Source organism: Podarcis pityusensis, assembly GCF_964106645.2.
Source record: "Podarcis pityusensis genome assembly, chromosome: 13".
NCBI lineage: Eukaryota > Metazoa > Chordata > Lepidosauria > Squamata > Lacertidae > Podarcis > Podarcis pityusensis.
Genome location: NC_138038.1, coordinates 35364689 through 35392564, shown reverse-complemented (window position 1 = coordinate 35392564; position 27876 = coordinate 35364689). Strand labels below are relative to the sequence as shown.

Below are 27876 nucleotides of genomic sequence, written 5' to 3'. Positions count from 1 at the left end.
ATTTATTTTTGCTGTTGGAGATTTGACCTCTGGAATCTGCGTGAGTGAAGGGAGAGTTCTCTCTAAAGAGGAAAAACTGCTTGCTCCCGTTATGGGCAATAATCACCTCAGCCCCGTCCTCTCTGCCAGAGAGCAGTAACTTTTTCTCTTTTGTTGTGACGTAGATGCCCAAACCGCCCCAAAGGCAAGAGGGTTCCCCAGTTAAAGGCTACCGGCGGCTGTTGCGTGTGAGTAGGCCTGAATTGTGCCATACTGGTATTATTTATTTATTCTGAGCTTTTGTACCCAGCTCTTCAGCCAAAAAAAGGCTCCCAGAGTGGAGTCCCTGCCCCACGACATGCAAGGTAAAAAGGATGGGGAGGGAAGAGGGGGAAACATGAACTGGGCGCCAGATGGAGCTGCAGAAGAAGGAGCTCTACATGAGCCTGTGGCCCTCCAGAAGTCGCTTCCATCATCCACCACCTTTCGCCATGTTACCAGGGAGGGACTGATGGGAGCTGGGACAACATCTGGGGCCCACAAATTCCCCGTGCCCAGACTGCAGCTTCCTGTGGGGCAAGCGCCCATACAGTGGTACCTCGGGTTAAGAACTTAATTCGTTTTGGAGGTCTGTTCTTAACCTGAAACTGTTCTTAACCCGAAGCACCACTTTAGCTAATGGGGCCTCCCGCTGCTGCTGCGCCGCTGCCACAGATTTCCTGTTCTCATCCTGAAGCAAAGTCCTTAACCCAAGGTAATATTTCTGGGTTAGCAGAGTCTGTAACCTGAAGCGTCTATAACCCGAGGTACCACTGTATTGATCAGGCCCAGAGGGTCAGATGTAGGGCTAGGGTTCAAAGCTCACTTGGCCATAAGCTCACTGAGAGGCCCTGGGCCAGTCACTCTCTCTGTCGCTGTCTCTCAGTCTAGCCTACCTACTTGCCTAGCTGCCTGCCTACCTCACAGGGCTGTTGGCTGAGGGTGGCATATCTTTATTTAAAAGCAAATGCTGAAAGGGGGGAACGCACACACAAATGAGAAAGAAGGAACAGTGCCTGCACATTTTGCCTTATATCTCAGGTTTTATAAATGCTCTAAACTCTCCCCTTTGAAAAGAAGAAGAAGAAGAAAGGACCTGGGAATATGGGGTTATGGATGCCCATGCTTCTAGAATGGTTTGCAACTTTCCTGTATTCCTTGGAGAAAGTCACTTTGCAGAGCCTTCATAAGCATTAAATATATGTTCTGCGTTTACCAGTGTAGTACTGTTAGTAAAACAGTTCCGCCATATTCTCTCCCTCTCTCTGAACATCAGTGACTTTTCCATTCTGCCTGGGGTACTGTGTAACTCTAAAGCTTCCCCCCTCCTTTTTTTTTTTTTTACTCTGATCATCAGTTTAACTTCTATTAACATGTGGGGCCGGCCCAAGATTCTCTGTCCTATTACAAGCAATGATCTGTCTTCAAGGAGGTAACAATACCTATGTTTTAAAAACGAAATCAAGTTACTGGTGTGGCAAGCGGTTCGAGGTGAGTTAAGACAGCGAAACGTCAGTGGTTTGAATGACACTAAATCTCTCTCTGTGGGACAGATGGCATTTGCTAACAGACCCCCCCACACACACACACACATTGCCTGTGAAACTGCAGTAGGACCAAGTCTGTATTTCATAAAATAAATTCTTCACTGTGAGGGCCTACCCCAACCTGCCACCTCTGATGACTCTCCCTGCCCCCCCCCTTTTCTTTTTAAAGGCCGCTGATTAAACGGCGCTGTCTGCTCAGCCCCCAGTTAGGGGTATTATCCTCATGTCCATTTTTCCTGTCCTTTGCATAGCTGTGCTCCTTTTTCTGTTCGTAATCTTTCTTTACTCCCCCCCCCCTTGCCTGACCACACTTGTTCTTTGACGTCGTCGAGTGACGGGGGCACTAAGCCACCAGAGTCTCCCCCTTTGCCGCCTGCCGTCTTCAGATCCCCCTTCGCCTCCCGCCGAGACGCACCGTCCCCCCCCTCCCTACGTGGGGTAAGGAGCAAGGCAGCCAGGGGAAATGGTGGGGGGGCAGGGGACAAGAAGGGGTGCAGGGAGGTAGAGATTAGGGGCAGATTTTGCCCAGCCTCTTCAAGGGCTCTTTTGGACAAGGGGGGGGGGAGAGAAGATTGAACAAAAGGTCATGGGGAAATTTCCCCTCTAGAGGGAGCTGCCCTCTCTTCTGTGATAAACTCATCCCAGAAGAGAGTTGGAAAATGGGTAGTCTTGGGGGGGGGTATAAGCCAGCATTTCTGAGGTGGCAGTGGAGAATTTATGTGTGTTAAATTCTAAATAACAATGCTTCCAATGTAGAACTGCTGCTTTCCTAAGCAGGTCCTGCTGCTGTGTTGAACACAGGCATAAAGAGAAAACTTCACCCACTTATTTTCTGGATGTTAAAGGCACAGGAGCAGGGGCAGCTAAAAGAATTTGGCAACCCGTGTACAACTTAGAAATAGAGGGTTCTCTGAGAAATGACGGGGTAGGGGCAAAAAAAAATTGTTGGCCTTTTCTTTCTCTCTGGGGAATCCTGAGTCTACTCGAGTACTGACTACTAAAAGATAAGTTGAATATGGGGTCATTTCTGTATGTACTCTGTATGAACATGGGAAGACATAGAGCTTTTTCCATTTAAGGGGTTAATGCTTTTGTAAGTGTCTTTGGTAGTATGGTGATCCCAAAATATAGGAGCTAGAAAGCAGATGAAATTGTATCTTTATATTGCATGGTGCTGAGGGATGGTGCAAGCTTTTGAGTTCCGCGGGACACTTTGTCTTCATCAGGACTGCCTGAAGAAGAATCCTGTGAGACACAAACTCTTGCATACACTTGCATCAATCAAAGATGATGGTGTTGATATAATAATAATAATAATAATAATAATAATAATACCCTGCCCATCTGGCTGGGTTTCCCCAGCCATTCTGAGCAGCTTCCAACAAAATATTTAAAAAGCAAAATATTGTTGCATCTGCTTTCTCCTTTCAATCCCAAATTTGCCAAGTTTTGCCAGAAAAGGGGTGTGTGTGTGTGTGTGTGTGTGTTGGGAAATGGCTGGGGGTGGGGGGGTCCTTTATGAGATTTTGGTCCTTTATGAGATTTTGCCTCTGATCCTGCATTGGCTTGCTCAGTAGAAATGTAGAATCCTTGTCTTTTCTTGGTTTAATCTAAACCCGATTGCATCCTTAAAAAAAAAAAAAAAAAACTTTTAAAATGGTTCCACTGCCCCCTCGTTGGAAAGGAATCTGTGACTTAATTAAGAGGAGAAGGATGAATTTTTGCATGTGTCCCTTTTCTATATTTATTCTCATGACTGAAATCGTTGAACCACCCAGAGGTTCCAAATCCTGCAAGTTAATATGGATTAGGAGATTCGACGTATGGGAGCCAGCTGCTGGTCAACAGAAGAAGGGGAGAGGAGAATTTCGAACAAAATGCAGAAGGGGGAAATGTATGTGTGGACCAGTGATAGGGGATAAATTTGATTCACTTCACATTTATTTAAGCAAGCCTCATTCACACTTTCTGAAACAGTGTGCAAACCGAAACTTAGCCAGCCTTTGAAATTCACACTTCTCTGAATTTTGCAATGCAGTTCTCCAGCCAAGTATATTGTAGGATGCATAAAGATACATATGCTTGTGAAATTAACACACAAACATGCATGATGTGAGGCCAACTTGTTTTGCAAATATTTGTATATTAGTCAAAATTGCAATAAAAATGCATATATTAGGAGTAATTCGCACTAAAATGCTGGTGGGTTTTCATGAAGAGTTAAAAAAGTCAGACTGATGTGGAAATGTGGAGAACTGAACTTCAGATTGGAAAACATTAGAAATGCAGTCATACCTCGGGTTGCGAATGTGATCCGTGTGGGAGGCATGTTCACAACCTGCAGAGTTCGCAGCCTGAAGCGCTGCATCTGCGCACACACGTGATGCAATTCAGCGCTGCTGCACATGCGCGTGACGTCATTTTGTGGTTCTGCGTGAGCGCCGAAACCCAGAAGTAACCCGTTCTGGTACTTCCGGGTTCGGCGCGGTCCGCAACCCAAAAACGCGCAACCCATAGTGTTCGTAACCTGAGGTACGACTGTAGAGAGAAACCTTAATTGAGAGATTCATCCCTAAAGTTTGGACCCATAATTCTCTGTCTGCACCATCTTCTTGCATTGTGTGATATGCCAATCCTTCCTTTAATAATTTGCATCCATGCCCCAGTGCTCACTCTATCCCCAGCGAACTGGCCAGATTCATCTTTAACACAGATATACGCCCGCAACTCAGATTCACTCGTGTACAGCTGGCGCTAGATTGGGGCCTATGTCTATATCTTTGCACAAATGGCATTGCTTGTCGTACAGGGCAGGGATCTGTTTCTCCTCTGCAAATGACCTTTACACTACTGGGTTTATTGATCTGCTCACCATTACAAATTTATATCTGGTTTCATGCTAAGTGAATGGTCACGGCATCCCCCAGAGAATCCTGGGAGTTGTAGGAGAGACAGAAAACCACAGCTTCCTGGGAAACGCATGAGTCAATGAAAGGAATCTCCCTCTGCATAGTGTGATTTTTATCGAATGAAGGGAAGATGGAATTGTCTTTAGCAAACAGAGAAATCTCACAGGAGAAAAGAAAACTAGCGCTTGATTTTGTTCGTTTTGACGCTTCCTGTATGTCCAGAATGTGCTTTGAGACACAGCTCCCTCTCACCTGGTCTGACAAACCTCACTGGAAAGGTGTCCAGGCAACCTGTCCCTGACCGCTGCCCTATTTCCTGTTGTTTTGCCTTTGTAGGATGCCTTGTTAAACTCCTGTTGATGTGAATTGCTAGCACTGTCATTTCCGCCCCACCTTCCGGGTCTGTAGAAGTTTCCCTTCTTCCCAAAAGCAGAACTGTTCTGATTTTGCCTAGAGCACGCAACATGGCCAGGGAGGCAGCTGACGGCAGACGCTTCCACTTGAGTGTCCTGCCAAGTCCAGGTTAAGAGGACTTCTTGGTGCCATCTCACCGCAGGGAACCAGTTCCCTGGTATGAAGTGCTTTTTCATTTGCAGCCACACTCTGACCTTCTGACAGTCCTGTAGGTCCGTTTGCACAGAACTGGCAGGTGTCATGGAAGAAACCTGTATGTTTCTGAACCCCCAAATCTGCCTTAATGATTGACATGGGAATTCATGCATGGAACACATAAAATCATAAGCAGTGCTGCATTGGATTGTTGTTGTTTAGTCACTTAGTCGTGTCCGACTCTTCGTGACCCCCTGGACCAGAGCACGCCAGGCACTCCTGTCTTCCACTGCCTCCCGCAGTTTGGTCAAACTCATGTTCGTAGCTTCGAGAACACTGTCCAACCATCTCGTCCTCTGTCATCCCCTTCTCCTTGTGCCCTCCATCGTTCCCAACATCAGGGTCTTTTCCAGGGAGTCTTCTCTTCTCATGAGGTGGCCAAAGTATTGGAGCCTCAGCTTCACGATCTGTCCTTCCAGTGAGCACTCAGGGCTGATTTCCTTAAGAATTGAGAGGTTTGATCTTCTTGCAGTCCATGGGACTGCATTGGATTAGACCAACTCTAATTTTCCTGGACCATGAGGACCGTAGCTCAGTTTTACAGCACCAGATAAAGGTCCCAGGTAGCATCCCTGGCATTTCCAGGTAGGGCTGTGAGAGAACCATGCACCGAATCCTGGAGAGCCTCTGCCAGTCAGTGTAAGCTGTACTAAACTTGATGGACCAATGGTCTGACTCAGTATAAGACATTCTCAGAGGCGGAGCAAATGGGGGTGCTAGCTCCACCCCATCCCTACCCGCTATGGGCAGTTCGCACCGCCTCTGGGCACACCGCCCCAGATGCCCAAGAGACTTCCTCCGCCACTGCTTATACTGTTCCTAACCCTTCTAGGCTTGGATCAGCTGGCATTGCATCTGTGCTTAGTTGCTGACCTGTGCTGTTTTGCGCCTGATTTTCCATGGCTGGCACACCAAACCTGTTCCGACACCTTCGCCTTACTTGTTGCGCCTGAGATTGTGTTCCAGAAATTATTGCGACCATAACAGGAAATGTGATTGGGGGAGGGGGGCAGCCGAGAGAACTACTTGAGAAGAAGGAATGGCCTGGTCCTATGGTGCCTGTATCAGTGACTCACACAGGAACCAATAAAACCGTTAAGCCAGTTTAAATCTGCAGAGCGGATCACGCCCACTCGCTTAACGGGGACGGAGTTTCGTGATCTGGTCGGATGCCGTGACCAAAATCCAATACGTCCATTTGATTATCCCCTAGCTGATTAACGGCAGGAAGGCTCATCAGTCGGGGCCCAGATTGTCTGTCCCATTCCCGGCTAGTTCTTCGCTTCCCAGCTAGACGGTGCCAAATATTCTTCTTGACCCCTCGCTCGAGCAAAAGGATTGTCCCGCAATCAAAGTCAGGGCAGTCTCAAGGAAGACCTTTCTAGCCAACCCACCACCACCCAGTAGTATCTCAGCATTTATTCCATTTGGACGGAGAACGAAAAGAGGGTTCCTTTAAGGGAGGGTGTATTGAGGAAGTGATGGAGGGCAGTCAGGCCAAATTTATCCCCTTATAGGACCATACTCCTGCCAAGTAGGCTGCCTGCTGAGCTTTGCTATTGAGTCAGGCTCCTCAAAGGTGTTGGTTGTGCCGTTTCGTACAGCTCACGAGCAGGGTTCTTAACACAGGCCTCAGGCTGGGTTTCCCCTAGTCACCCGGGAAGAGAGAGGGGAATCAGGAGGTCATGTTGCCCTTAAGGGGACAGCCAGTGCTATTTTTTTAGGATGAGAGATACCAGAACTTACCCTGAGCACCTCCCTCATTCCTTAGAAGTCTATTTCTGGCACTGGGCAAAGAAAAGAAGTCAAGTTGGCAACTGATGGACTAGCTGGCACTCTCAAGAGGCCGTATTTGGCTCCAGGGCTGCCAGCAGCAAACCCAATTCATTACCTGAGCCAATGTTTGTGAAGTGTTTTGAAATCTTGAAATGCACCACATAGGCAAAACTCCATTATTATTGTTATTATTGTCATTTCTCTCTCACCTGATTAAATAAATCTCAGTTAATCTTATATTTAATTAGATTAATCCGTTAGCCAGTCAATTAAATTCACATGCATTTGTATATGGGGGGGGGGATACTTCTGAAGCAAAAAAACATACTTTGTTTTCAGATAATGGGTCAGATCTAGATTCCCAACATACTTAGAGTAGTCCCATTGACTTCAATGGGCCTGCTTTCAGTAGGATGGGAATATGGAACCATCCCTACGTATGCTCTTCTGTTGTAGAGGCTTTTGCTCCTACCTGCGAGAAAAAGGAAGAGGCCTGCTGTTATTGTTAAGTAATCATGTTAAAAAATAATGCATTTTTTAAATAAATAAAAAATGCTGCCTGATTAAACAGGGGCACATTTTTAGTAAATTAAAAGTCTTGCTAATTGATTAATCTACCTGGTTCATCTATTAATTTTTGTTGTTATTGTTGTTGTCGTCTGGGTCAAAGGGGGTGCCCTCCAGAGTGGCCTGTGCCCCAGCCCCTCTCTGTTCTGAAGTGGAAAAACAGAGTTTTGTTTCCATCCAAATTAACTTTTTGTTTTCTCCCCTCTCCCCCCTCTCCTCTTGAGACGAAACAAGGGGCTTTGGGAGTTGCCCCGGAAATGACTAACCATGTGGAGGTCCCCATGGCGGATGGGCCCCACATCAGCTTGGAAGAGCTGCCAAAACCTTGCCTGGATAAATACTGTGGGTGGCTGATGCGAAACCTGCTGCTGACCCTCACCATCGTTGGTAAGATTTATCTATCTATCTAAGATGACTTATGAACCACTTGTTTTTTAAAAAAAATCAATCAATCTCTAAGCAGTGCACATAAAAGAGGATAGTTATCCATAAAATACAGATAAAAATCAACAGAATTTGAAAGCAACTATAGACAATGGGCTTAGGTGTTGGGATGGACTTGCTGGTGCTGAAACTGTAAAACTGCAGGTGCGACACACTTAGAGATTGCTTTATCATAGGTACGGAATGCAGATTATTTGGCACTTGTGAAAGTGCAAGCTCGATCCCTCAAGTAAACTAGTCCCAAGCTGTTAATTGGTAAAATGACACACAGCCTCCGTCTGGGAACAACCTCCTTAGTCTCTGTTTACCCCTTTCTGTCTCTCTGCGGTTTTTCATGCCTGAAGTAACTTCCATCTTCCTTTAAGTCCTTCTAGGCAGGGGTGACATCTGTTCTAGGTTCTGTGCAGCATCTAGCACAGTCTGCAAATGACAAATAGTAGTAGTGAGATAGGCAGATCAGGAAAGCAGTGGTTGGGAACTGACGGGCTGTGAGTGAAATCTGGCCTAGAAATATCTGCCAGTTGGCCCATTAGATTAAAACAACCTTTCTAACTGTAGCCGTTCTCTTCAAAACCAGATGTTCCCATAAGAAGGGGCAGTTTCCAAAACAGACATGTGTGTGTATCTCTGTGTGTGCCCCCACATGCTTAAGTTTTGGCACACTGCTTTCTCTCTCCCAGATCTGGAATTCTGCCAATATGGCGTTTACAGTGACATGATGGAGGAGGGGATGGCCTCTTGCTAGCCTCTATCCTTATTTGACCCATCAACTGATCTACTTGCCCCACTGCTCTAGGGTGGATCTACACTGCTCATAGGGTGGATCTACACATGGGGGGGGCACTTTAAATCAAAAATTAAATCGTTATAACAAAAGAAAAAACACTGTGGAAAATTGCTTAGAAATTTGTTTTCCTCTCTGGCACCATCTGGTGTTGCATGTTTATAACGCATTCAAAACGCTGTTTCTTGACAAATGTAGCTGAGTCCATAGATTATTGTAGCTGGAAGGGCCTTTGAAGGTCATTAGCTCAACACTCCTGGCTGTTGCAAGAAGCCCACTACCGCATTTGCTTCAGAGCATGTAAAGAAAGAGAACCCACCATCTTCCAAGGCAGCTGGTTCCTCTGTCAAAGAGCTTGTATCATCTTGAAGTTCTTCTTAAGCTTCAGTGAAAATCCTTTCTCTTATAATTAGAAGCTCTTGTTCAAAGCCTCACCCTCACTAGAGCTACAGAAAACAAGTGTGCTGCATCATCGTCCTATGCAGTAGCCTTTCGAGTACAGTGGTACCTCAGGTTAAGTACTTAATTCGTTCCAGAGGTCCGTTCTTAACCTGAAACTGTTCTTAACCTGAAGCACCACTTTAGCTAATGGGGCCTGCTGCTGCCGCCGCGCCACCGGAGCCCAATTTCTGTTCTCATCCTGAAGCAAAGTTCTGAAGCACTATTTCTGGGTTAGCAGAGTGTGTAACCTGAAGCGTATGTAACCTGAAGCGTATGTAACCCGATGTACCACTGTACTGGAAGATAGCTATCCGATCACTTCTTAATTGTCTCTTTCTTCTCTGCGAACAGTAACAACCCCACTCAGAGCTGTCTCCCATCCTGTGTTGCAGGTTGTGAGCTGATCCCTTGTCTTGTTACATATGCAGCACACCTGATCTGCAAGGCACTTGAGCCAGTGCAATTAGTTTAGGGTCCCTCCAGAGATGTCCTTTTTATGATTTGTGCTCAGGAGGATGCTATCGGAGCAGTCACTTGCAATTGCGCTTTCAATACCATTCAAAAGGTTTAAAGAGGTCACACCGCTGCATTTCCAGTCCATAACTTCCTGCTGAAATCCTGTAACTTTTTATACCACAAACATCCTGCTTTATTTTTACCCCACTTTGGTTCCGCTACAGCCCCTCCTGATAGCAATAACGAGGTAGCCTTGGAGAAGCATCACGGAATAAATGAAAGCAGAATAAACCCACCGCTGATGCAATATTCTTGTGTTAAGAACATGTGGCAGGCTATATCCACAATGAAACACCCGTCTGGGTTGAAGCTTAGGTGTGGAGAACAATGTCGTACAACATTCCCAGGAACAAATCAGAAGGGATGCTCAATAAGTAGCTATCATCTGAACTCCCTGAAAACTTTGTGCAAACCAATGAGGATAAACTTTCAGTCAACATTACATTAAGCAAATTATACCTACACTCATTTTCCTTATTGTAAAAAGTCTGATGGGGGGGAGGGGATGAATGGTTCCAGAAAGACTTTGTGATTGTTCTAGAATTATCTCTCTGACCCCCCAAGCCATCCATAAATAAATAAATAAATGAAGCAAGCAAGCAAGCAAGCTGTCTGTCAATGAGGCTACTTTTTCCTTTTAAAAAGACCCATCTGGGTAGTAACTTTCCATAGCCCCTCATCTAATCTCCTATCTCTGGGCAACCTGCCATATCTTGCAGCCGTACACACACCCTTTCGTCGTCCTGCAGCATGGCTGGCTTCTTGGCCCTGGATGACCTCTTCAGGGATAGGCAGAGGGCAGAGGAGCTAAAGAAAAAGGACCCGTTTCTTAGACGTGGAGGAGGAAAAGGGTGTGGAATTGACGTATGAACAGGACCCATAAAACAAGGAGGGAAGCTTTCAAAGTGTGCGCTATCTGAGATACTCTCACTGCGTGTATTGCTATCAAGTTCAAGTTCTGTTGAGTGCAGTAGTACACAAGCACCCACAGACCTCTTTGTTCTTCGTTGGCTGCAAACACACAAGCTTGTGTACCTTTGAACAGTAGCTTAATAACTGGTTTATTTCCTCCACTGGATGCATTCCCTGCCCTTCCTCACGAATGAGCACAGGACAGCTAACAATATAAAACAATACAGACAACATCATAGCTCAGCTGGTTAGAGCGTGGTGCTGACGACCCCAAGGTTGCAGGTTCGATCCCTGTATGGGAGAGCTGCATATTCCTGCATTCCAGGGGGTTGGACTAGATGATCCTCAGGGTCTCCTTCCAACTCTAGGATTCTATGGTTCTATGGAATACAATCAATCAATTCTTTATTGCAGTCCAAATCTATGAAAAACAATGATGGAAAGATGCTTTGAAAAAGGAAGAGAAGATCAACATTATCAGCCGCACAGTTATTCTCTTTCTGGCTCCTTCCTTCCTTCCTTCCTTGACATCTTCATAATATTTTGGCACTTTCTTGATCTCCTGCCCTCAGGCAGAAGATATAAAAGCATGATTAGTCGCACCAACAGGGTAAAGAACAGCTTCTATCCGTGGGCTGTTAGGCTGCTGAGTGAAAAGATAACAACAGGGCAACTGGCTTTTGGGTTTGGTGGGTGTGCGTCAGTAAATGAGGGGAATTAAGACTAAGAGAGCTGAGTGGAGGGTGCTCGTGTAATCTCACTGTATACAAGTTGTACAAGTGACAATAAAGTATTTCAAAATTCAAATAAACACATAAGCACATAAGGGGAGCGGTGCTGGATCAGGCTAATGGCCCGTCATGTGCAGCACACTCTTCTCACAGTGGCTAACTAAATGCCCAAGCTGAACATGAGCACAGCAGCACTCTGCTCACCTGTGATCCTCACCAACTGGTATTCAGAGGCTTCATTGCTACTGACAGTGGAGGGAGACTATAGCCATCACGGCTAGTAGCCACGGCTAGGTTAAAAAGGTAAAGGGACCGCTGACCATTAGGTCCAGTCATGACCGACTCTGGGGTTGCGGCGCTCATCTCGCTTTATTGGCCGAGGGAGCCGGCGTACAGCTTCCAGGTCATGTGGCCAGCATTCTGGCGAACCAGAGCAGCGCACGGAAACGCCGTTTACCTTCCCGCCGGAGTGGTACCTATTTATCTACTTGCACTTTGACGTGCTTTCGAACTGCTAGGTGGGCAGGAGCAGGGACCAAACAACGGGAGCTCACCCCGTCGCGGGGATTCGAACCACCGACCTTCTGATCGGCAAGTCCTAGGCTCTGTGGTTTAACCCACAGTGCCACCCGCGTCCCTTTTACGGCTAGGTTGGTCCTCCACAAATTTGGCTAATCCTCTTTCGAAACCACCCCAAAGTTGGTAGCCATTGCTGGCTCTCGTGGAAAGGGATGATTCCACAGTTCAACTATGCATCGCATGTGACCAATATCTGTATGGTTAACTTGTCTTTCTCTCAAATCGCCGTACAGATTTAAACAGGAAAAAACGCACACGCTCCATCTAGCCATCCAGTCTCGTAGCACAGGGTAAAAGGCCAGGATTTCATTAGTCTCTCATTGTTTCTTTTACGTCATTGCCCTGGAGAAAGAAAATTAAACAGGGTCTAATCCCTGTAGCTTCACCCAAGGCCCCCACCCCACCCTCCCTGCGTCCACTGACAGCTCCTAATCAGCTTGAAGGAGAGGGCGAAAGGGTCCAGAGGACACCAGCATCTCATGCGCTGAGAAAAAGGGAAGAGGGAGCTTTGTGCCACAGAGCAAAATGCCAGCAGGGCTGGCCGTGTGCGTGTGTGAAAGAGAGGGAGATCTCGTTTTGAGTTACTGTCGCACTTCTCCAAATATTGCAGTGCAGGTAATGTGTGCAAAAATGGATCATATTAGGGGGAAATTGTTTTTTTGCAAAAATGTGTGTATTAGAAGAGAAAAATGCTGATATTGTCATCAGGACTTTTTTTGGGGGGGGGGGTAGAAATTAAAAAACTGATGTGGAAATCTGGAGAGCCGAATTTAAGATTGGAAACTGGAGAAACCGAAACACGCAGATTAGGTCATCTGACTGAGGTGGTATTTAGAGGAGTCCAAGGAGAGGGTTTTTCTTCCCCATGAAGGGGGCTCAGGCATGAGTCTTGCCCTCTGAAGCTGTTAAGAGCAGTCTGCAATCTCAATAACCAAAGGAAGGTGCTTGACAGCTGTGCTGGGGTTCTTCATTTCCAGCTCTGCTTCTCATGACCAGCCCTGGACTGATAACACAATAAAACATTTGCTGCTCCAAACCTCATAAATGGCTTTATACAGGAGGCTGAAGCCTTATATCACTTGATTCTGGCAATTGTACACACTGGCCTTTATTCATATTTTTCTTTCAGGATACCTGCATGTGCATAATACCACACCATGTGCGATATGTGGTTCAAAATGCAGACCCTTGATAATCTCGGCTTCTGTTGCTGTTGCCATTTGAGCAAGTTCCTAGCTCTCAGCGCTGTTGAAAAATGTTTGTGGGAAATGCAAACAATGTCTAGAACAAAATGCTTTTGCATTATGCATTCATAATACCCTTCCCTATTTGCATTTCTTTGTCGCCCCTCACCTCTCCTATCCGTGGCTAAAATAATTTTTCATGCACCCTTGCCAAACCTCTAGACGTAGTTCAAAATAAAACCTACACCTCTGGACCAGTTTCTCTGATTTATACAGTTCGTTTTGAACGTCGTTTCATTGGACAAGAGAACCCATGGGTTTCAATGCAACAACAACAATGAAAAGACCTCCAGTAAGTTTAATAAGGGGGTCTCTGCAGCACTGGATATAATAAGTAGGATCAGGAGAGGGTTGGTTTATTGCCCTTCCTTCCCTCCCAGCTGTCCTGACTTTGCCCTGGCAGTATCCAGCAATTTTTATCCTGGATCTTTTCCCAGCGAGGATTCGGGGGCGTGACCCCTGTAGCCTGGCTTTACTCCAAGTAGGACACTGACTCTGAACAGATCCCATGAAAAGATCCTGTTTTCACCAAACGGTTTAGAAATCGGTATCATCATGATCCTGCCCTGAATGCTTGAATTTAGCACACCCACACAGCATCTAGAGCAGCAGTTCGGCTTTGCGTGGGGGGCGGTATCGGTGCACTACAATCGCAAGCCAGTTTCAGATAGTTTTGCAAACTGAACGGACCGCTTTCTGTCCTGTGCATTTAATGGCATCTCGATGTGCCAATTTTAGCAGGTGGCAAGTGGCCACTCAGGAATCCAGGCACTCATTTCCATTAAATGCCCTCCCACACACACACACACACACAGTTGTCACCCCCACACCCAACATTCAGTCAGCATTCCATGACCACTGAGCTCGCTCAGCCCTAATTGTTATTATTATTTATTTCATGAAATTCATACGCTGCTTGATTGTAAACAACAACAACAACCTCAAAGTGGTTTACTAAAGATAAAACAGTAAAACCAAGAAACAAATCACAGTTATATTTTTAAACATACAAAAGTTAAAACACTAAAACAGATGGAAATTACCTCACTGAATTTGGTGGGACTTGGATAGCTCAGTTGGCTAGAGCGTGGTGCTGACAACGCCAAAGTTGCAGATTCGGTCCCCATATGGGACAGCTGCATATTCCTGGGGTTGGACTAGATGATCCTCACTGTCCCTTCCAACTCCACAATTCTATGATTCCTCCCAGGTAAGTGTTTAATGGGACAGTGGTCTTAGACTCTGACGTAATGGATTTATCAGGGTGTCCATCTTTAGAGATTATTATTAATGATTAGCTTTCTGAGGGAAAGCCTCCCCGCTCCCTTGGCTCCACCCCCTGGCACAGCCCAAGTCCCAGCCTGTATCCCCTCTTGCCAAATCAGGATGCAAGCTAGGATCCAGTTCATGATAGATTGGGGGGGGGGGGGCGGCGAGGCTTCTGACACACACACACACACACACACACACACACCCCACCTATCAGGAAGGGCATGGCAGTTCCAGTTCCCACATCGGGGCCCCAGTGAAGCCTCTGCCATCCCTCAATGCCGCCGCACCAAGAGGGGTGAGCGGACATGTGGTAAATGGGGTCTGTGGTAAATGAAAGACCTACATTGGCTCCCAGTACGTTTCCGAGCACAATTCAAAGTGTTGGTGTTGACCTTTAAAGCCCTAAACAGCCTCGGTCCAGTATACCTGAAGGAGCGTCTCCACCCCCATCGTTCTGCCCAGACACTGAGGTCCAGCGCTGAGGGCCTTCTGGCAGTTCCCTCACTTCAAGGATCCAAGTTACAGGGAACCAGCCAGAGGGCCTTCTCGGTAGTGGCACCCGCCCAGTGGAACACCTTTCACCAGATGTACCAGACTTTTAGAAGACATCTGAAGGCAGCCCTGTTTAGGGAAGCTTTTAATGTTTAATAGGTTATTGTATTTTAATATTCTGTTGGAAGCTGCCCAGAGTGGCTGGGGAAACCCAGCCAGATGGGCGGGGTATAAATAAATTATTATTATTATTATTATTATTATTATTATTATTATTATTATTTTATGGTCACAGGAATTACTTTATTTACTTCTCTGTCCTGCTACATTTGGGAGAACCCTCCTTTTCATTAGGCTCCATGGGACCTTGGACATCTGCCCCAAAGCCCAACCCTAGTGCTACCACTGATAAAGGACCCCCTGTCGATAAAGAGCCTAGTCCTGCTCTCAGCCTGGTGACAGCTACTTCTGAAGTATCCTGGGACCTTCTCTTTTTCCTCTTCATTTCAGGAGTGATTTTGGGATCTCTGTTTGGAAGTCTCCTGAGGTTGCTCCTACCTCTCGACAGCGACCTGATCATGCTGATTTCTTTTCCTGGGGACATCCTTATGCGCATGTTGAAAATGCTGATCTTGCCTCTTGTGATATCCAGTCTCATTTCAGGTGAGAGGGGGAGGGGGGAGAAATGGCTCCAGATCCCAAACCTGAGAAGTGGGGCGCTAGCCTCTGTATAGCTTAGCTGGCCTTCCAAGAGATTGGGTTTTCGCTGAAAGGAACAAGGAACAAATTGTGAAACTGTGGGGGAAATGGCATCCAAGGTGAGTTCATAAGAGCCCCCCATGCCTTGAAAGAATGTAAGAGAGGGTTGTGGGAAAGGTTGGAAGGATCGGTCAATTTCATTTCTCTCCGTTTCTCCTTTTCCCAGTCTTAAATTCAGTTCTCCACACTTCTGCAATAATGAAAAATCATCAGAAATTTAGAGCAAATTTATCCTAACAAGCACATTTTTATAAGCAGTTTTGACTAGCAAACATATTTTTGCAAGCAATTCCCCCTAATTTAATGCATTTTTGTATGTTATATTTGTAGGAGGAAAATATCAGTCCCTGTGATCCCTGTGTGAGTTAAATAACAAAAGAATCAGCTGGGTGCCCAGATTGAAAACACAGGGATAAAGTCACTCTCCAGCAGGCGGGAGCACCCAGGAGTAGAGTTTAAGCTCACAAAAGTCAAGCAGCAGTATAGCATTAGGAATATAGGTTGTTAGACCCTTTTATCCTGTTTAGTTGCATACAGCACTTCACCCATTTTCTACTCCTCTTGCAATGATCAGAGCACACACTGTTAAGTAAGTTTTAAATGTTTTACTTACAAAATGCTCCAAAGGTCAGATTCATGCATTTATCCTAGTAGCAGCAAGGTGAACACAGGCAGAATACTCTTGGGTAGAAAATACAGAAAGCTTAAAATATGTGTTCTAAGCTTGCAGTTTGCTTAGACACATCATCCTTGTGGCATGGAAAGAGTGAGAGGAAGAGAAGCTGCTTCACTTCCTCCCTCATGGAAGTGAGGGGGCATGGCTTAGCTGAGTATAGGAACAGAACTCTCCAGTCTTAATCCTGTTGTGCACTAAATAGCATTCATGCATAGTTATGTCCAACTGCACCATCATCACTAATATGTTCATTTTTATACACACACTCTGCCCTATATATGAATTTTTGTAGACACTGGTTGGAGAACCACATTGCTAAATCTGAATAAGTGTGAATTTTGTAGGACAGCTGTGTTTTGATTCGCATATTATTTCGTAAATATACGTCTTTAAAATGTGAACTGAATTAAACTCCTTCCCCATCCCTAGTTGTGGGAGACCAGCCCCTATCACTATCAACACATGCAGTGAACATGCCACCTGATCTGTGCATTTGACTGGTGTGTGAAGGGGCTCTATATGTGAGCCAGGTTAAGGTGTCAGGCAGTGACTGGCCCAAGGTTTCTCAGTGAGCTTCATGGCCAAGTGGGGATTCAAACCCTGGTCTCCCACGTCCTAATCTGACATTGTAACCACCACACTGGCTCTCTCCTTGACCAGGTCTTTGTACACCTCTCTTTGCCAATAAGAGATTTGTGTTAGAAACCCCAATTTGTTCTACATCAGATGCAGATTTGTTATTGTATTGTATGCGCATTAGGTAAAGGGACCCCCTGATCATTAGGTCCAGTCGTGGCCGACGCTGGGGTTGCGGCGTTCATCTCGCTTTATTGGCCGAGGGAGCCGGCGTACAGCTTCCGGGTCATGTGGCCAGCATGACTAAGCCGCTTCTGGCAAACCAGAGCAGCGTGCGGAAACACCGTTTACCTCCCCGCCAGAGCGGTACCTATTTATCTACTTGCACTTGACGTGCTTTTGAACTGCTAGGTTGGCAGGAGCTGGGACTGAGCAACGGGAGCTCATCATGTTGCGGGGATTCGAACCGCCGACCTTCTTATTGGCAAGCCCTAGGCTCTGTGATTTAACCCACAGCGCCACCCGCGCCCCCTGTATGCTCATTATCTCAGTGCAAACGGCGCTTCCATACGCTCTGGCACTCGTCACGGTGTTCCGTGTGGCAGAAGCAGTTTAGTCATGCTGGCCACGTGACCTGGAAAGCTGTCTGCGGACAAACACCGGCTCCTTTGGCCTGAAAGCGGGGATGAGCGCCACACCCCATAATCAAATTTGACTGGACTTAATCATCAGGAGTCCTTTACCTTTAGCTATCCCAGTGTATGGCTCATCATGAGCAGCAGAAGGAAGCTGGTCCCACTCCCTGAGACACCATTCTGCAACTGCCTCCTCTCCTTCCAACTATTATTTTCTTTGTGACTCTCTGTTTGGTCTGTCCACCTCTTACGTACTTCCATGGAGGATGGGCTTAGGCAGGGTGGCCTCTCTCCATCCCTTGACCCCGTAACCTCTTGTGATGTGTTTTGTGGGCAGGTCTGGCCGGCCTCGATGCCAAATCCAGCGGGCGCATGGGCACTCGCGCCATGGTTTATTACATGTCCACCACTGTGGTGGCGGCCATATTGGGCGTCATTCTGGTCTTGTCTATCCACCCCGGCAACCCAAAACTCAAGAAATCCCCCACGGTGATGACTAGGAACGAGGAGGTCTCCAGTCTGGACGCTTTTCTGGACTTGATCAGGAACCTGTTCCCCGAAAACCTGGTCCAAGCCTGTTTCCAGCAGGTAACTCAAGTAGCAAATGTATGGATCAGGGAGGCAAAGGCCGGCGCGGCCTGGGACAGTGGTTTGGCAGTGGTTGGTTGTTTCCAAACCACCCTCTCCACCTACCATGCCGCCTCTTTCTCACACAGATCCAAACCGTCTCGACGAAGATCCCTGTGCCCCCGGTTGTGGTCCGTAAGGAAAACGTGAGTCAGATAGTCCACGCCAGTGGGTCAGTGCTCAACACCACCATCACGGAGGTCAACGTGGGTCCCAGCACCGTGACCCAGAAGCAGCTGGAGTTCAAGGCTGGAATGAACGTTTTGGGTGAGCCTTTGGTCAAGAGCAAAAGTGGAAGAGCTCGGCAGGGGGGCTGGGAGCAAATATGGAGGGTGCTGTGGACAAACAACTCACGCAGTCATAGCCATGCCACGTGGAATCATTTTTAAATTTTAAAACTGTATATGCATGCTTTTAGAATGTCCTCCGTCATGAATGCTATTCATGCAGCAGAATGAAGTGGTAGAAGCCTGAAATGGTGGGAATTAAGGACCGTACCACTGCAGGCTGCAGGTAGAGGGTGGCATTTTATTCCCCAGGGGGGAAACTCCCTGCCAAAACCACACAAACAAGAGGAGTGGGGTGGACCCAGGACATCAGCAGGAAAGGTTTGGTCTCAATCTTCTCTTTGCTGTGAGTGCTTTCTGCTTTAGGTTGTTTCTTTATAATATGGGAGCATTCACAACTGTGATCTCCCCTCTGCTGTCTGAAATGGTTCTGCCCATTCTACCACCTAGGAATTTGGACACCATCCTCTACACGTGTAGACAAGGCCTTGGATATTTGTGTTTTAATTGTATGGTTTTTAAAGCTGTGCCCCCTCCCCCCCAAAACCCCCACTGTTAATTGGGCAGTACATTAATTCAAAAACAAATAAATAAAATAGGGGAGGGGTAGAAAAGCAGAGAAGAAATTGAATTTGGCACATTAATACTTAATCCTTTTTTTGGCCTTCAAAAGGCATTGGTTAAGACTCATTTTTACATGTTTTACATGTTTTTCAAACTCAATGTTATTTCAACATTTCAGATTTGAATTTTGAAATTTACAAACTCAACATTGTTTCGACATTTCCGTTTTCAGTTTTGAAATTTAGCATTTTTAATAATAAACATAAATTAAGCACACCTCTCTTCCTCCTACCTGCATCTGGTGTGCAGGTGAGAGATGAGAGGTAGGTGGGTTTGTGTGTTTTAAACTGTTCATTCAGCGTCCTCTATTGGGGAGACAGAGCACAGGATTGGCGAGAGATCCCTCCTTCTCTCTGACTCCCCCTTTCTCTCCTCACCCCCTCCCTTGCAGGTTTGATTGGCTTCTTCATTGCCTTTGGCATTTGCATGGGGAAGATGGGCGAGCAGGCTAAGCCCATGGCCGACTTCTTCAACATCCTCAACGAGATCATCATGAAGCTGGTCTCTATGATCATGTGGTAAGAGAGACTCACATACAGATATGCAACCTAGAGATTAATTTCTTTTTAAAAAAACAACAACCCAGTGCCAGTTTCCTTGTAAGTATGGAAGCAAGAACTACAGTCCTTTGGGTTTATTGCTGTTGGGGTTTTTTGCCATCAGAGATAGCAACAGCAAAATCATTATTTGAATGCTGAGCCGTATGCAGCCAAAATGGCATTATTTAAGTGTAAGAGGGAGGTAATATTGTTGTTGTTTAGTTGTTTAGTCGTGTCTGACTCTTCGTGACCCCCTGGACCAGAGCACACCAGGCACTCCTGTCTTCCACTGCCTCCCGCAGTTTGGTCAAACTCATGCTGGTAGCTTCGAGAACACCATCCAACCATCTCGTCCTCTGTCGTCCCCTTCTCCTTGTGCTCTCCATCTTTCCCAGCATCAGGGTCTTTTCCAGGGAGTCTTCTCTTCTCATGAGGTGGCCAAAGTATTGGAGCCTCAGCTTGAGGATCTGTCCTTCCAGTGAGCACTCAGGGCTGATCTCCTTAAGAATGGAGAGGTTTGATCTTCTTGCAGTCCATGGGACTCTCAAGAGTCTCCTCCAGCACCATAATTCAAAAGCATCAATTCTTCAGCAATCAGCCTTCTTTATGGTCCAGCTCTCACTTCCATACATCACTACTGGGAAAACCATAGCTTTAACTATACGGTCCGTATAGTTAAGAGGGAGCTAATAGCAGATTTTAAAAAGCTTGGGTGGAGACCCCTAAAATAAAAAGTGAGTGTGCCCATTGGCCACAGAACACTGAGCAGCATCTGATTGCCTTGAGGGAAACCAGCCAGGGGGCAGGAGATGGATTAGTCTGGAATGGAGTGCCCTGCAAAGGGCATGGCTGGCTGGAACCCTAAAGGAGGAGACCTCCACAAAGAAGTGTTGAGTTGCAGGTCACAACTGCACTTGGTTATTTCCAAACATACAAGTCGAGTAGGCTGTGCCAGGCACCCAGAAAGTGCTTGTCTTTAAAGCAGGTGTTGGAAGCTTCTAAAGCAGTGTTTCTCAACCTGTGGGTCCCCAGATGTTGTTGGACTACAACTCCCATCATTCCTAGCCAGCATGGCCAGTGGCCAGGGATGATGGGAGTTGTAGTCCAACAACATCTGGGGACCCACAGGTTGAGAAACACTGTAAAGGCAGTGATCAAATAATGGGGGGGGGGGGAATTAGGGGACCCTTTTCGAAACACACTCAAACTAACCACTAATTCCCTCTCCCCCCCATGCCCTTCCACTAATGGGGCCATCATGAAAGATAGGGAGGCCTAGATCCCTCTTACTCCTGCACCTCTATTAATTCGAGCACCACCCAGACGTAGAAATGAGCTCCTGTATCTCCATGTACAACTCCCCTGTGTGGTGAGAGCTGGGGGGGGGGGTGTAGACTAGAGGAACATGCGAAGCAAAAAGGATTCCCAGGGGTTGAAGTGGCCCCACCTGTCCAGCCTAGCCATCAAGGCTTTCTACTCTGGATGGGATTTTACCTGAGCAATGGTGCTTCTCTCACTGCTTCCTCACCAGCCTGACTCATCTCTGCCTCTTGGCTTCCCTCCTTGCCTGCTTCTGTCCCTGCTCTGATTCTGGACTGCTCTCTGCCGCAGGCTCTTCCTGCTCACTAAACCCTGTTGCTTCTTCAGCTTCCAACTCATCCCAGTCTTCTCCCTTTGACCACTCATCATTGTCCCACCACTAATCCCCTGACTCTGAGCCTTTTTCCCTCGGGGCTCCCCAGCTGGTGCCTCCCACCATTCCTCTGTGTCTAGCTAGTCCACGACAATGGCCATAGCTGTTTCCTGTGGGAGGGAGTTCCGTAGTCTATCTGTGCGCTGCTCATTCGGCTGCTGCGACCGCATCTGACAGTCTTCTGAACGTCCCCTTCCTCAATGTAGGTACTCTCCGTTTGGCATCGCTTCCCTCATCTGCGGCAAGATTGCCGGTATCAAAGACCTGGAGATGGTGGCCCGTCAGCTGGGCATGTACATGGTGACGGTCATTGTGGGGCTGGTCATCCACGGTGCTATGGTGCTGCCCCTCATCTTCTTCGTCATCACGCGCCAGAACCCCTTCCTTTTCTACGCTGGCATCTTCCAGGCCTGGATTACGGCTCTTGGCACAGCCTCCAGGTACGGGCAGCTCTCGCATGGCTTCCTTTTTAGCAGACACCGTTTATGTGGTGATGGACATTTCATTTATCTGCTCACTTGGGAAAATTAATAGACCACATAATTAATTTTTTAAAAAAACAAAGCAAAACCTCTATGTGGTTTACATAAAATAGTATTCATTTTTTAAAAAAATACTTACCAGTTAAGCATTTTGTTAATTTATGAACTTGGGTGTATGTTGGCAGGGGTTTATGGAACATGTTCAGGGTGTGTGTGTATATATAGTTTTTTGTTATTTATTTATTTATAGCCTTTATAGGGAAGTTTAGGGAAGTTTTAAATGTTTGATGTTTTATCGTGTTTTTAATATTCTGTTGGGTGCCACCCAGAGTGGCTGGGGAGACCCAGCCAGATGGGCGAGGTATATATAATAAAATTATTATTATTATTATTATTATTATTATTATTATTATTATTATTCCTCCTCATGGAATGTTTTCAGTCCCAGAGCAAGGGAACAAAGTTAATGCAAACGAACAGAGAAAAATAGTATACAAAGATTTCAAAAAGACATATAAACAGGACCAATAGACAACTAAGAAATTCTGTCATACACTAAATGAGCAGAATTACAAGAACGTAAGTTAGTATTTCCCATTAAACAAAATATGGGCCTCAAGGTCAGCAGGTAGTGATGGGCGGGTGGGTTGCTGGCCTCCCCCGTTTCTCTTCTTGCCAGGCAGCGTTCAGGGAGGAATTCCTCAGGATCGAATTCCTCTCTTTGGAGAAAGAGGAGCAGCCAACCTCAGCAGCAGCCATGTTACTCAAATTAAATATGGATTGGGCCTTTAGGATTGTCGGCTACAGGGTGTACAAACAATGCGTCCAGATACGGGTGAATGAGGAGGTAGGGGAGTTTTGGAGAAATTACGTATAGACATGCAGCTTTTAAAATCACTTTTCCCTACGTCCCTGCTACCCCTGCCGCCTCCTTTGCACGCCAGCGCCGGGACGCTGCCTGTCACTTTCCGCTGCCTTGAGGAGAACTTGAAAATCGACAAGCGGGTGACCCGCTTTGTGCTGCCCATTGGGGCCACCATAAACATGGACGGCACCGCTCTCTATGAGGCTGTGGCAGCCATCTTCATTGCACAGATGAACAGCATACACTTAGATGGCGGACAGATCGCAACAGTCAGGTGAGGTGACTCGGTAGGCCTGGTTTGTTTTTTCCCCTCATGAGCTGGCTGGTGCCCAAGTCAGATGTAACTCACCCCAAGGGCGGGAGAGTCAATCTCATTTCACATACAAAGTTGCCCACTTATTAAGCAGTTCGTCAGAGTCCTTGTTTGCAGCCTTCAGAAAAGTAGTAGTGGCAGAGTGCAGGGCCTTTTTGGTTGTGGCACCGGGGTTGTGGAATTCCCTCCAGCAAAGATTTGTATAGCTTCTTTGCTACAGAGCTTTCGTACTTGAGCCATTAAAGCTAGCACTGTTCCAAAGCATTTGTCCAAGACTTTTTCCACAGTTTTGGTGGGCAAAAACATCCCCAAATGTTCTTACCATGTCAGACCACTTGTCCATTTAGTCCTCCAGGGTTTCAGACTGGGGTCTCTCCCAGCCCTACCTGTGGATGCAGAGGATTGAACCTGGGACCTTCTGCATGCCAAGCAGGTGCTCTGGCCCTGAGCTACAGCTGCCTTCCGCAATTACGTTGCTTATTTTAATAATGGCTCTGTTTACTTGTTTTGAATTTTGTAAGCTGCTTTGATGCTCTGCGGCCTATAAATGTGAACGAACATCTCATTTCTCTCCCTTTCTGTTCCCACAGCCTAACAGCCACATTGGCTAGTGTAGGGGCAGCCAGTATACCCAGTGCGGGGCTGGTCACCATGCTTTTAATCCTGACAGCCGTGGGACTCCCGACCCAGGACATCAGCCTCCTCATTGCTGTGGACTGGCTACTGTGAGTGACGTCAAGGGCAGGGGCTTGGTAGTGGAGTGTGGTCAAACCACGACATCAATGTCCCCCTTCAGGGTCATTCAAAAAACAACAACCCACAATACGTCTGAGAGACAGTGCAGTATAGCGGTTAGTGTGTTGGACTGGACCCTGGGTGACCAGGGTTCATAATCCCCACTCAGCTGTGAAGCTCTCATTTGGCGACCTTAAACCACTCACAGCCTCTCAGCCTAACATACCTTCCAAGGTTGTTGTGCAAATAAAATGGGAAGGGGAAGAACCTCATCCATTGCCTTTTTATCTCCTCAGGCATTAATTTGTTTATTTTTAGAAAAATGTGTGGAATTTGCATATGTTAATTTATACCTATAGAGGCGGTCACACACAATCCCGCTTTCAGTACCGCTCACGCCTGCAAAAGTTGCAGGGTGGTCATACTGCTTCATTTCCAGTCCTTGCCTATTTCTGCCAAAGTCCCATTAACTTGCATAGGCCTGGCCCAAGGAAGTGCGAGGCAATATGATGTGGGCTTTTCTGCGAAGCAGCTCCTTCAAGAGAGGTCTTCTCTTCCTGGAAGGCTGTCCAACGGACAGAGAGCTCCAGCGATGGCAAAACGTAATGACCACACATGCAAGCAGATAGGTGGGAAGCAAGGACAATGGCAGGATGGGAAGCGAAGGCGATGGTAGGCCTTGACCACGTCACTCTAACCCAGGCTACCTCAACCTCAGGCCTCCAGATGTTTTGAGACTACAATTCTCATCATCCCTGACCACTGGTCCTGCTAGCTAGGGATGATGGGAGTTGTAGGCCAAAAACATCTGGAGGGCCGAGGTTGAGGAAGCCTGCTCTAACCCCCTCCTCCCTGTTTTCCTCCCTCCTCCTTTCAGGGACCGCATGAGGACCTCCATCAACGTGGTAGGCGACTCCTTTGGTGCAGGCATCGTCCATTTCCTCTCCCAGAAAGAGTTGGCGCTCATTGACGGAAGGGGGGAGGAGCTTGAGATAGACCCCACTACCCTTAAGCTGCAGGCTCTGGCCAATCACCAGGAGGGCTCCATCGGGTCTGGCTACACCGTCTTGCCCAGCCAGGACGAGGAAGAGGTGAGCAGGAGAACGTTCCCGGTGAATGTTCAGTGGGCCTGGGAGAAGCCGACAGTCACTGGGGACATAAGAACATCTGGACATGAGAGCTGAGCCCACACAGCTCAGGACAGTCTTCCTTCGGGCTTCTATTCTCATGCCTACTGTGTCTGTATGTAACAGGGAACCATTGTGGCGCTGAGGGCCAGATTTAGATTCAGAGCAGGGCCTTTTTAGTGCTGGCCTCTTTGGTTTTGAATTCCGTCTCTGGGTAAATCCACAGTGCAAGGGGCATTGCTGGCCCAACACTCAGCATGTTGAGAAGCCCCAAGCATAGGGCTAGCAATACGATTCTTTCTGCCATTCCCATCAGCTGAGGCGATAAGGAGGAACCTGCATCCTCAGGGACCTCTGCGTACGAGAGAAGTCCCTCTCTCGCAGCAAATGTCTGGAAAAATGGCTGGAAAAATAAAACGGGGCTGTTTGCTTTCACTAAAGAGAGGCAGGAAGGTCTCTCTTTAATAGTGACAGCAGCTCCAATGAAAAGCAGAGCCTTCAAAGAGATATGTCTGTAAAGGGGCACAGAAAGCTCTAAGCTTTAATTTTGTTCGATTTTTTCTTAATTCCTCTTGTTCACGCATGCTGTGATCCGCAAGGAGTGAGTGCGCCTGAGTGAACAAACCCAGCAAGTCCTATTGGTGCTCAGTTTTGCATCATGGAATGGGGGGAAATGTCCTTCCCTTTGCTTCAACCTACTGCCTTGATTATAGTGGGTGGCCCCTGAATACCTGCTTTTGAGAAGGGGCAAATCACTTTTTCCTCTTCACTGTTTCCATCCCTGTGTATCTCTGTGGCCCTTTCTACATGGTTGCATTCCAACTCCCATCCTCCCTGGTCATGTTGGTTGTGGCTGATGGGAGTCAGCGCCCAACAACATTCAGAAGTCCACAGGCTCCCCAGTCCTGCTGTACGTGATCTCCCAAACCTCTTCGTGTGCTGCGTTTCCTGCCTTCTCCACCCTCTTTTTCTCTAAACTAAGATGTTTGCTGTAAGCCTTTATTCACAAGGAAGATAATCTTTGAGCCCCGGTGACCTACCTTTCCGTTGTTACCTGTAACTCTGAGCTAAGACTTGATCTGAGCCAGGGATCAGGAACGTTGTCTGGATTTAGCCGTGGGGCATGTGAAGTAAAGTGAACCCCTGGGCATGTACAAAGTTAATTTCTCTCATCACTGGGTTAAACAAAGCCAATTCACGTCTGTGTTGCAAGCTAAAGTTGCGCAGTGGCATAGCTGTCAACTTTTCCCTTTTCTTGCGAAGAATCCTATTCGGAATAAGGGAATTTCCCTTTAAAAAAGGGAAAAGTTGACAGCTATGTGCAGTGGAAATCCTTTCGGTTCCAAAATGGGCTTTAGCTCCAGCGCCTTTTCGGAAAAAAAGTATAAATGTGAAAGTCCTGCTGCATGCAAATCAAGCTAATTAGATGAACTTTTCCTGATTTGCAATATCGAGGGCAGGATCTGAATTTGCTCGCTGCTTGGCAGAGACTCCTGCTTATTTTAAGAAGCCCAAGCCAGTTCAGGGGAGAGAATTCAACAGGTATTTTGCTCTTCCCCGCATTATTGTGCTTGTATTGCTTTGCTGTGCTCCCTGCCATGCAGATGTTAACAGCACAGGAGCTTCTGCGAAGGAAAAGCCCCCGGAATCCTTGTTTGCTGATCAAAGGGATTTAGAGAGATTTCAGCACAGAAGTCTAGACACCAAACAAGCACACTCACACATGCCCAGATAATAAATAATAATCCAACCCCCCCCCCCCCGTTTTTTCTGCTTCCAGCTTCCAGAAAAAATGGATGCGGCGTCGCAGTATAGTGAGAAGGATGAGGAGGAGCCTGATGAAGAGGAGGAAGAGAAGAAAAAGGAAGAAGAATAAGCACCTTCCCCCCACTCACTTCACACACACACACACACACACACACACACACTGGTAGCATGAGCAACACAAATGGGGGCAGGAGGAATGGCAGGGGCCCCCAAACTGATTTGATTATTATCTTTATGAATATTGTACCCAATGGAAGGCTGGTCCATTCAGGTGCATGGGTCAACTGCCCCACACACCTCATTCTGCCTTCAGCCTGCCCCTACCCCAACACCTGTCTTCCTGCTTAACAGCCAGTCCAGGAGGAGCCACTGCCTGTCTGTTTCCTCCTCTTTCTTCTCCCTGTTGCCCTTTGTATAACTCAGCAGGAGAAGGACGGGGGACGGGGACAAAACTAGAATTAGTTGGCTCCACCTGCCATTGGCTCTATGGCGCCACCTACTGTTGGGCTCCCTGCCTTCCGCCCAACCAGTCCCAAGGAGACTAGTTCCACAGTTCATACCTGAACCCGCTTTTTGCAGCAACCTCAGCTGTGAATGAGAGATACCTGGATAACTTAAACAGCCACACACAGAGAGACACAGCTGCTGTATCTACGCATTGTCTTGTACGTGTGTGTGTACACATATACATAGACTTGTATATTTTTTTGCACATACCTTTTGTAGATTGCTTGGGGGTGGGAAGAGGGGATCTATTTTTCTTACACAGCCACATTCCACCTTTGAGATTCTCGTAGGATATAGAAATCTGCCTTATACCAGGTCAGACTGTTTTGTCCATCTAGCAGCAGCCCTCCAGAGTCTTCAGCAGAGAAAGGTCTTTCCCATCACTTCCTACCTGTTCATGTTAAGTAGAGAGGTCAGGGACAAGCTTTCCACCTTCTACACTCAAAGCATGTGCTCTGCCACTGAGGTTTGCACCTCAATTCCCTTCATGCGCATCTATCTATTCATTCACCTTCAGAGACCGAGCGTGTGATTTGGAGCTTCTAGGCTCTGCCATGAACCGAGGCAAGCCTTGTTGTTTCCCTTCTCCCATCTGTAAAATGGAAATAATAATTCTGGGCCAATTTTGCAGAATCGTATTGTGAGCTTTATGCAGAGAATGTAAGTGAAGCGCTTTGAGCACTTTGGGGGAAAATACTATATAAATACTAAGTATTATTACTATTATTATCTTCATGCATATCCACACTCCCTCTCACAGAGCGTCATAGACATTTAGCACCCTAGAGTGGAATAGCCCCATTGGATCAGTTCCACCCTGTCC

General features: G+C 46.9%; 1 protein-coding gene across 3 annotated transcripts; it reads left to right on the top strand.

Annotated features, from left to right (window-relative positions):
* The first annotated feature begins 10 nt into the window (after positions 1-10).
* Positions 11-27770, top strand: LOC308460161 (excitatory amino acid transporter 2-like). 3 transcript variants are annotated; one of them, XM_080976192.1, is made up of 12 exons: positions 11-227; positions 1376-1509; positions 7651-7813; positions 15352-15504; positions 17825-18075; positions 18204-18381; positions 19417-19543; positions 21464-21697; positions 22684-22878; positions 23508-23642; positions 24530-24743; positions 26560-27770. In XM_080976192.1, the coding sequence occupies exons 2-12, from the start codon at positions 1432-1434 to the stop codon at positions 26653-26655; spliced, it is 1824 nt and encodes a 607-aa protein (XP_080832318.1). In that variant the 5' UTR covers positions 11-227; positions 1376-1431; the 3' UTR covers positions 26656-27770. The 3 variants fall into 3 exon arrangements, with proteins under 3 accessions (XP_080832318.1, XP_080832319.1, XP_080832320.1); XM_080976193.1 differs by lacking the exon at positions 1376-1509 and having other exon boundaries at positions 14-344; XM_080976194.1 differs by lacking the exons at positions 11-227; positions 1376-1509 and adding an exon at positions 1964-2003.
* Positions 27771-27876: the final 106 nt, after the last annotated feature.

What these genes read in the sequence shown, in the direction of transcription:
- LOC308460161 (XM_080976192.1), top strand. Translation starts at nt 1,432, where the DNA reads ATGATCTGTCTTCAAGGAGGTAACAATACCTATGTTTTAAAAACGAAA. An exon ending in TCCAAGCCTGTTTCCAGCAG is followed by an intron (nt 18,076 to 18,203) that starts GTAACTCAAGTA and finishes TTTCTCACACAG; the next exon opens with ATCCAAACCGTCTCGACGAA. An exon ending in GGACAGATCGCAACAGTCAG is followed by an intron (nt 22,879 to 23,507) that starts GTGAGGTGACTC and finishes CTGTTCCCACAG; the next exon opens with CCTAACAGCCACATTGGCTA.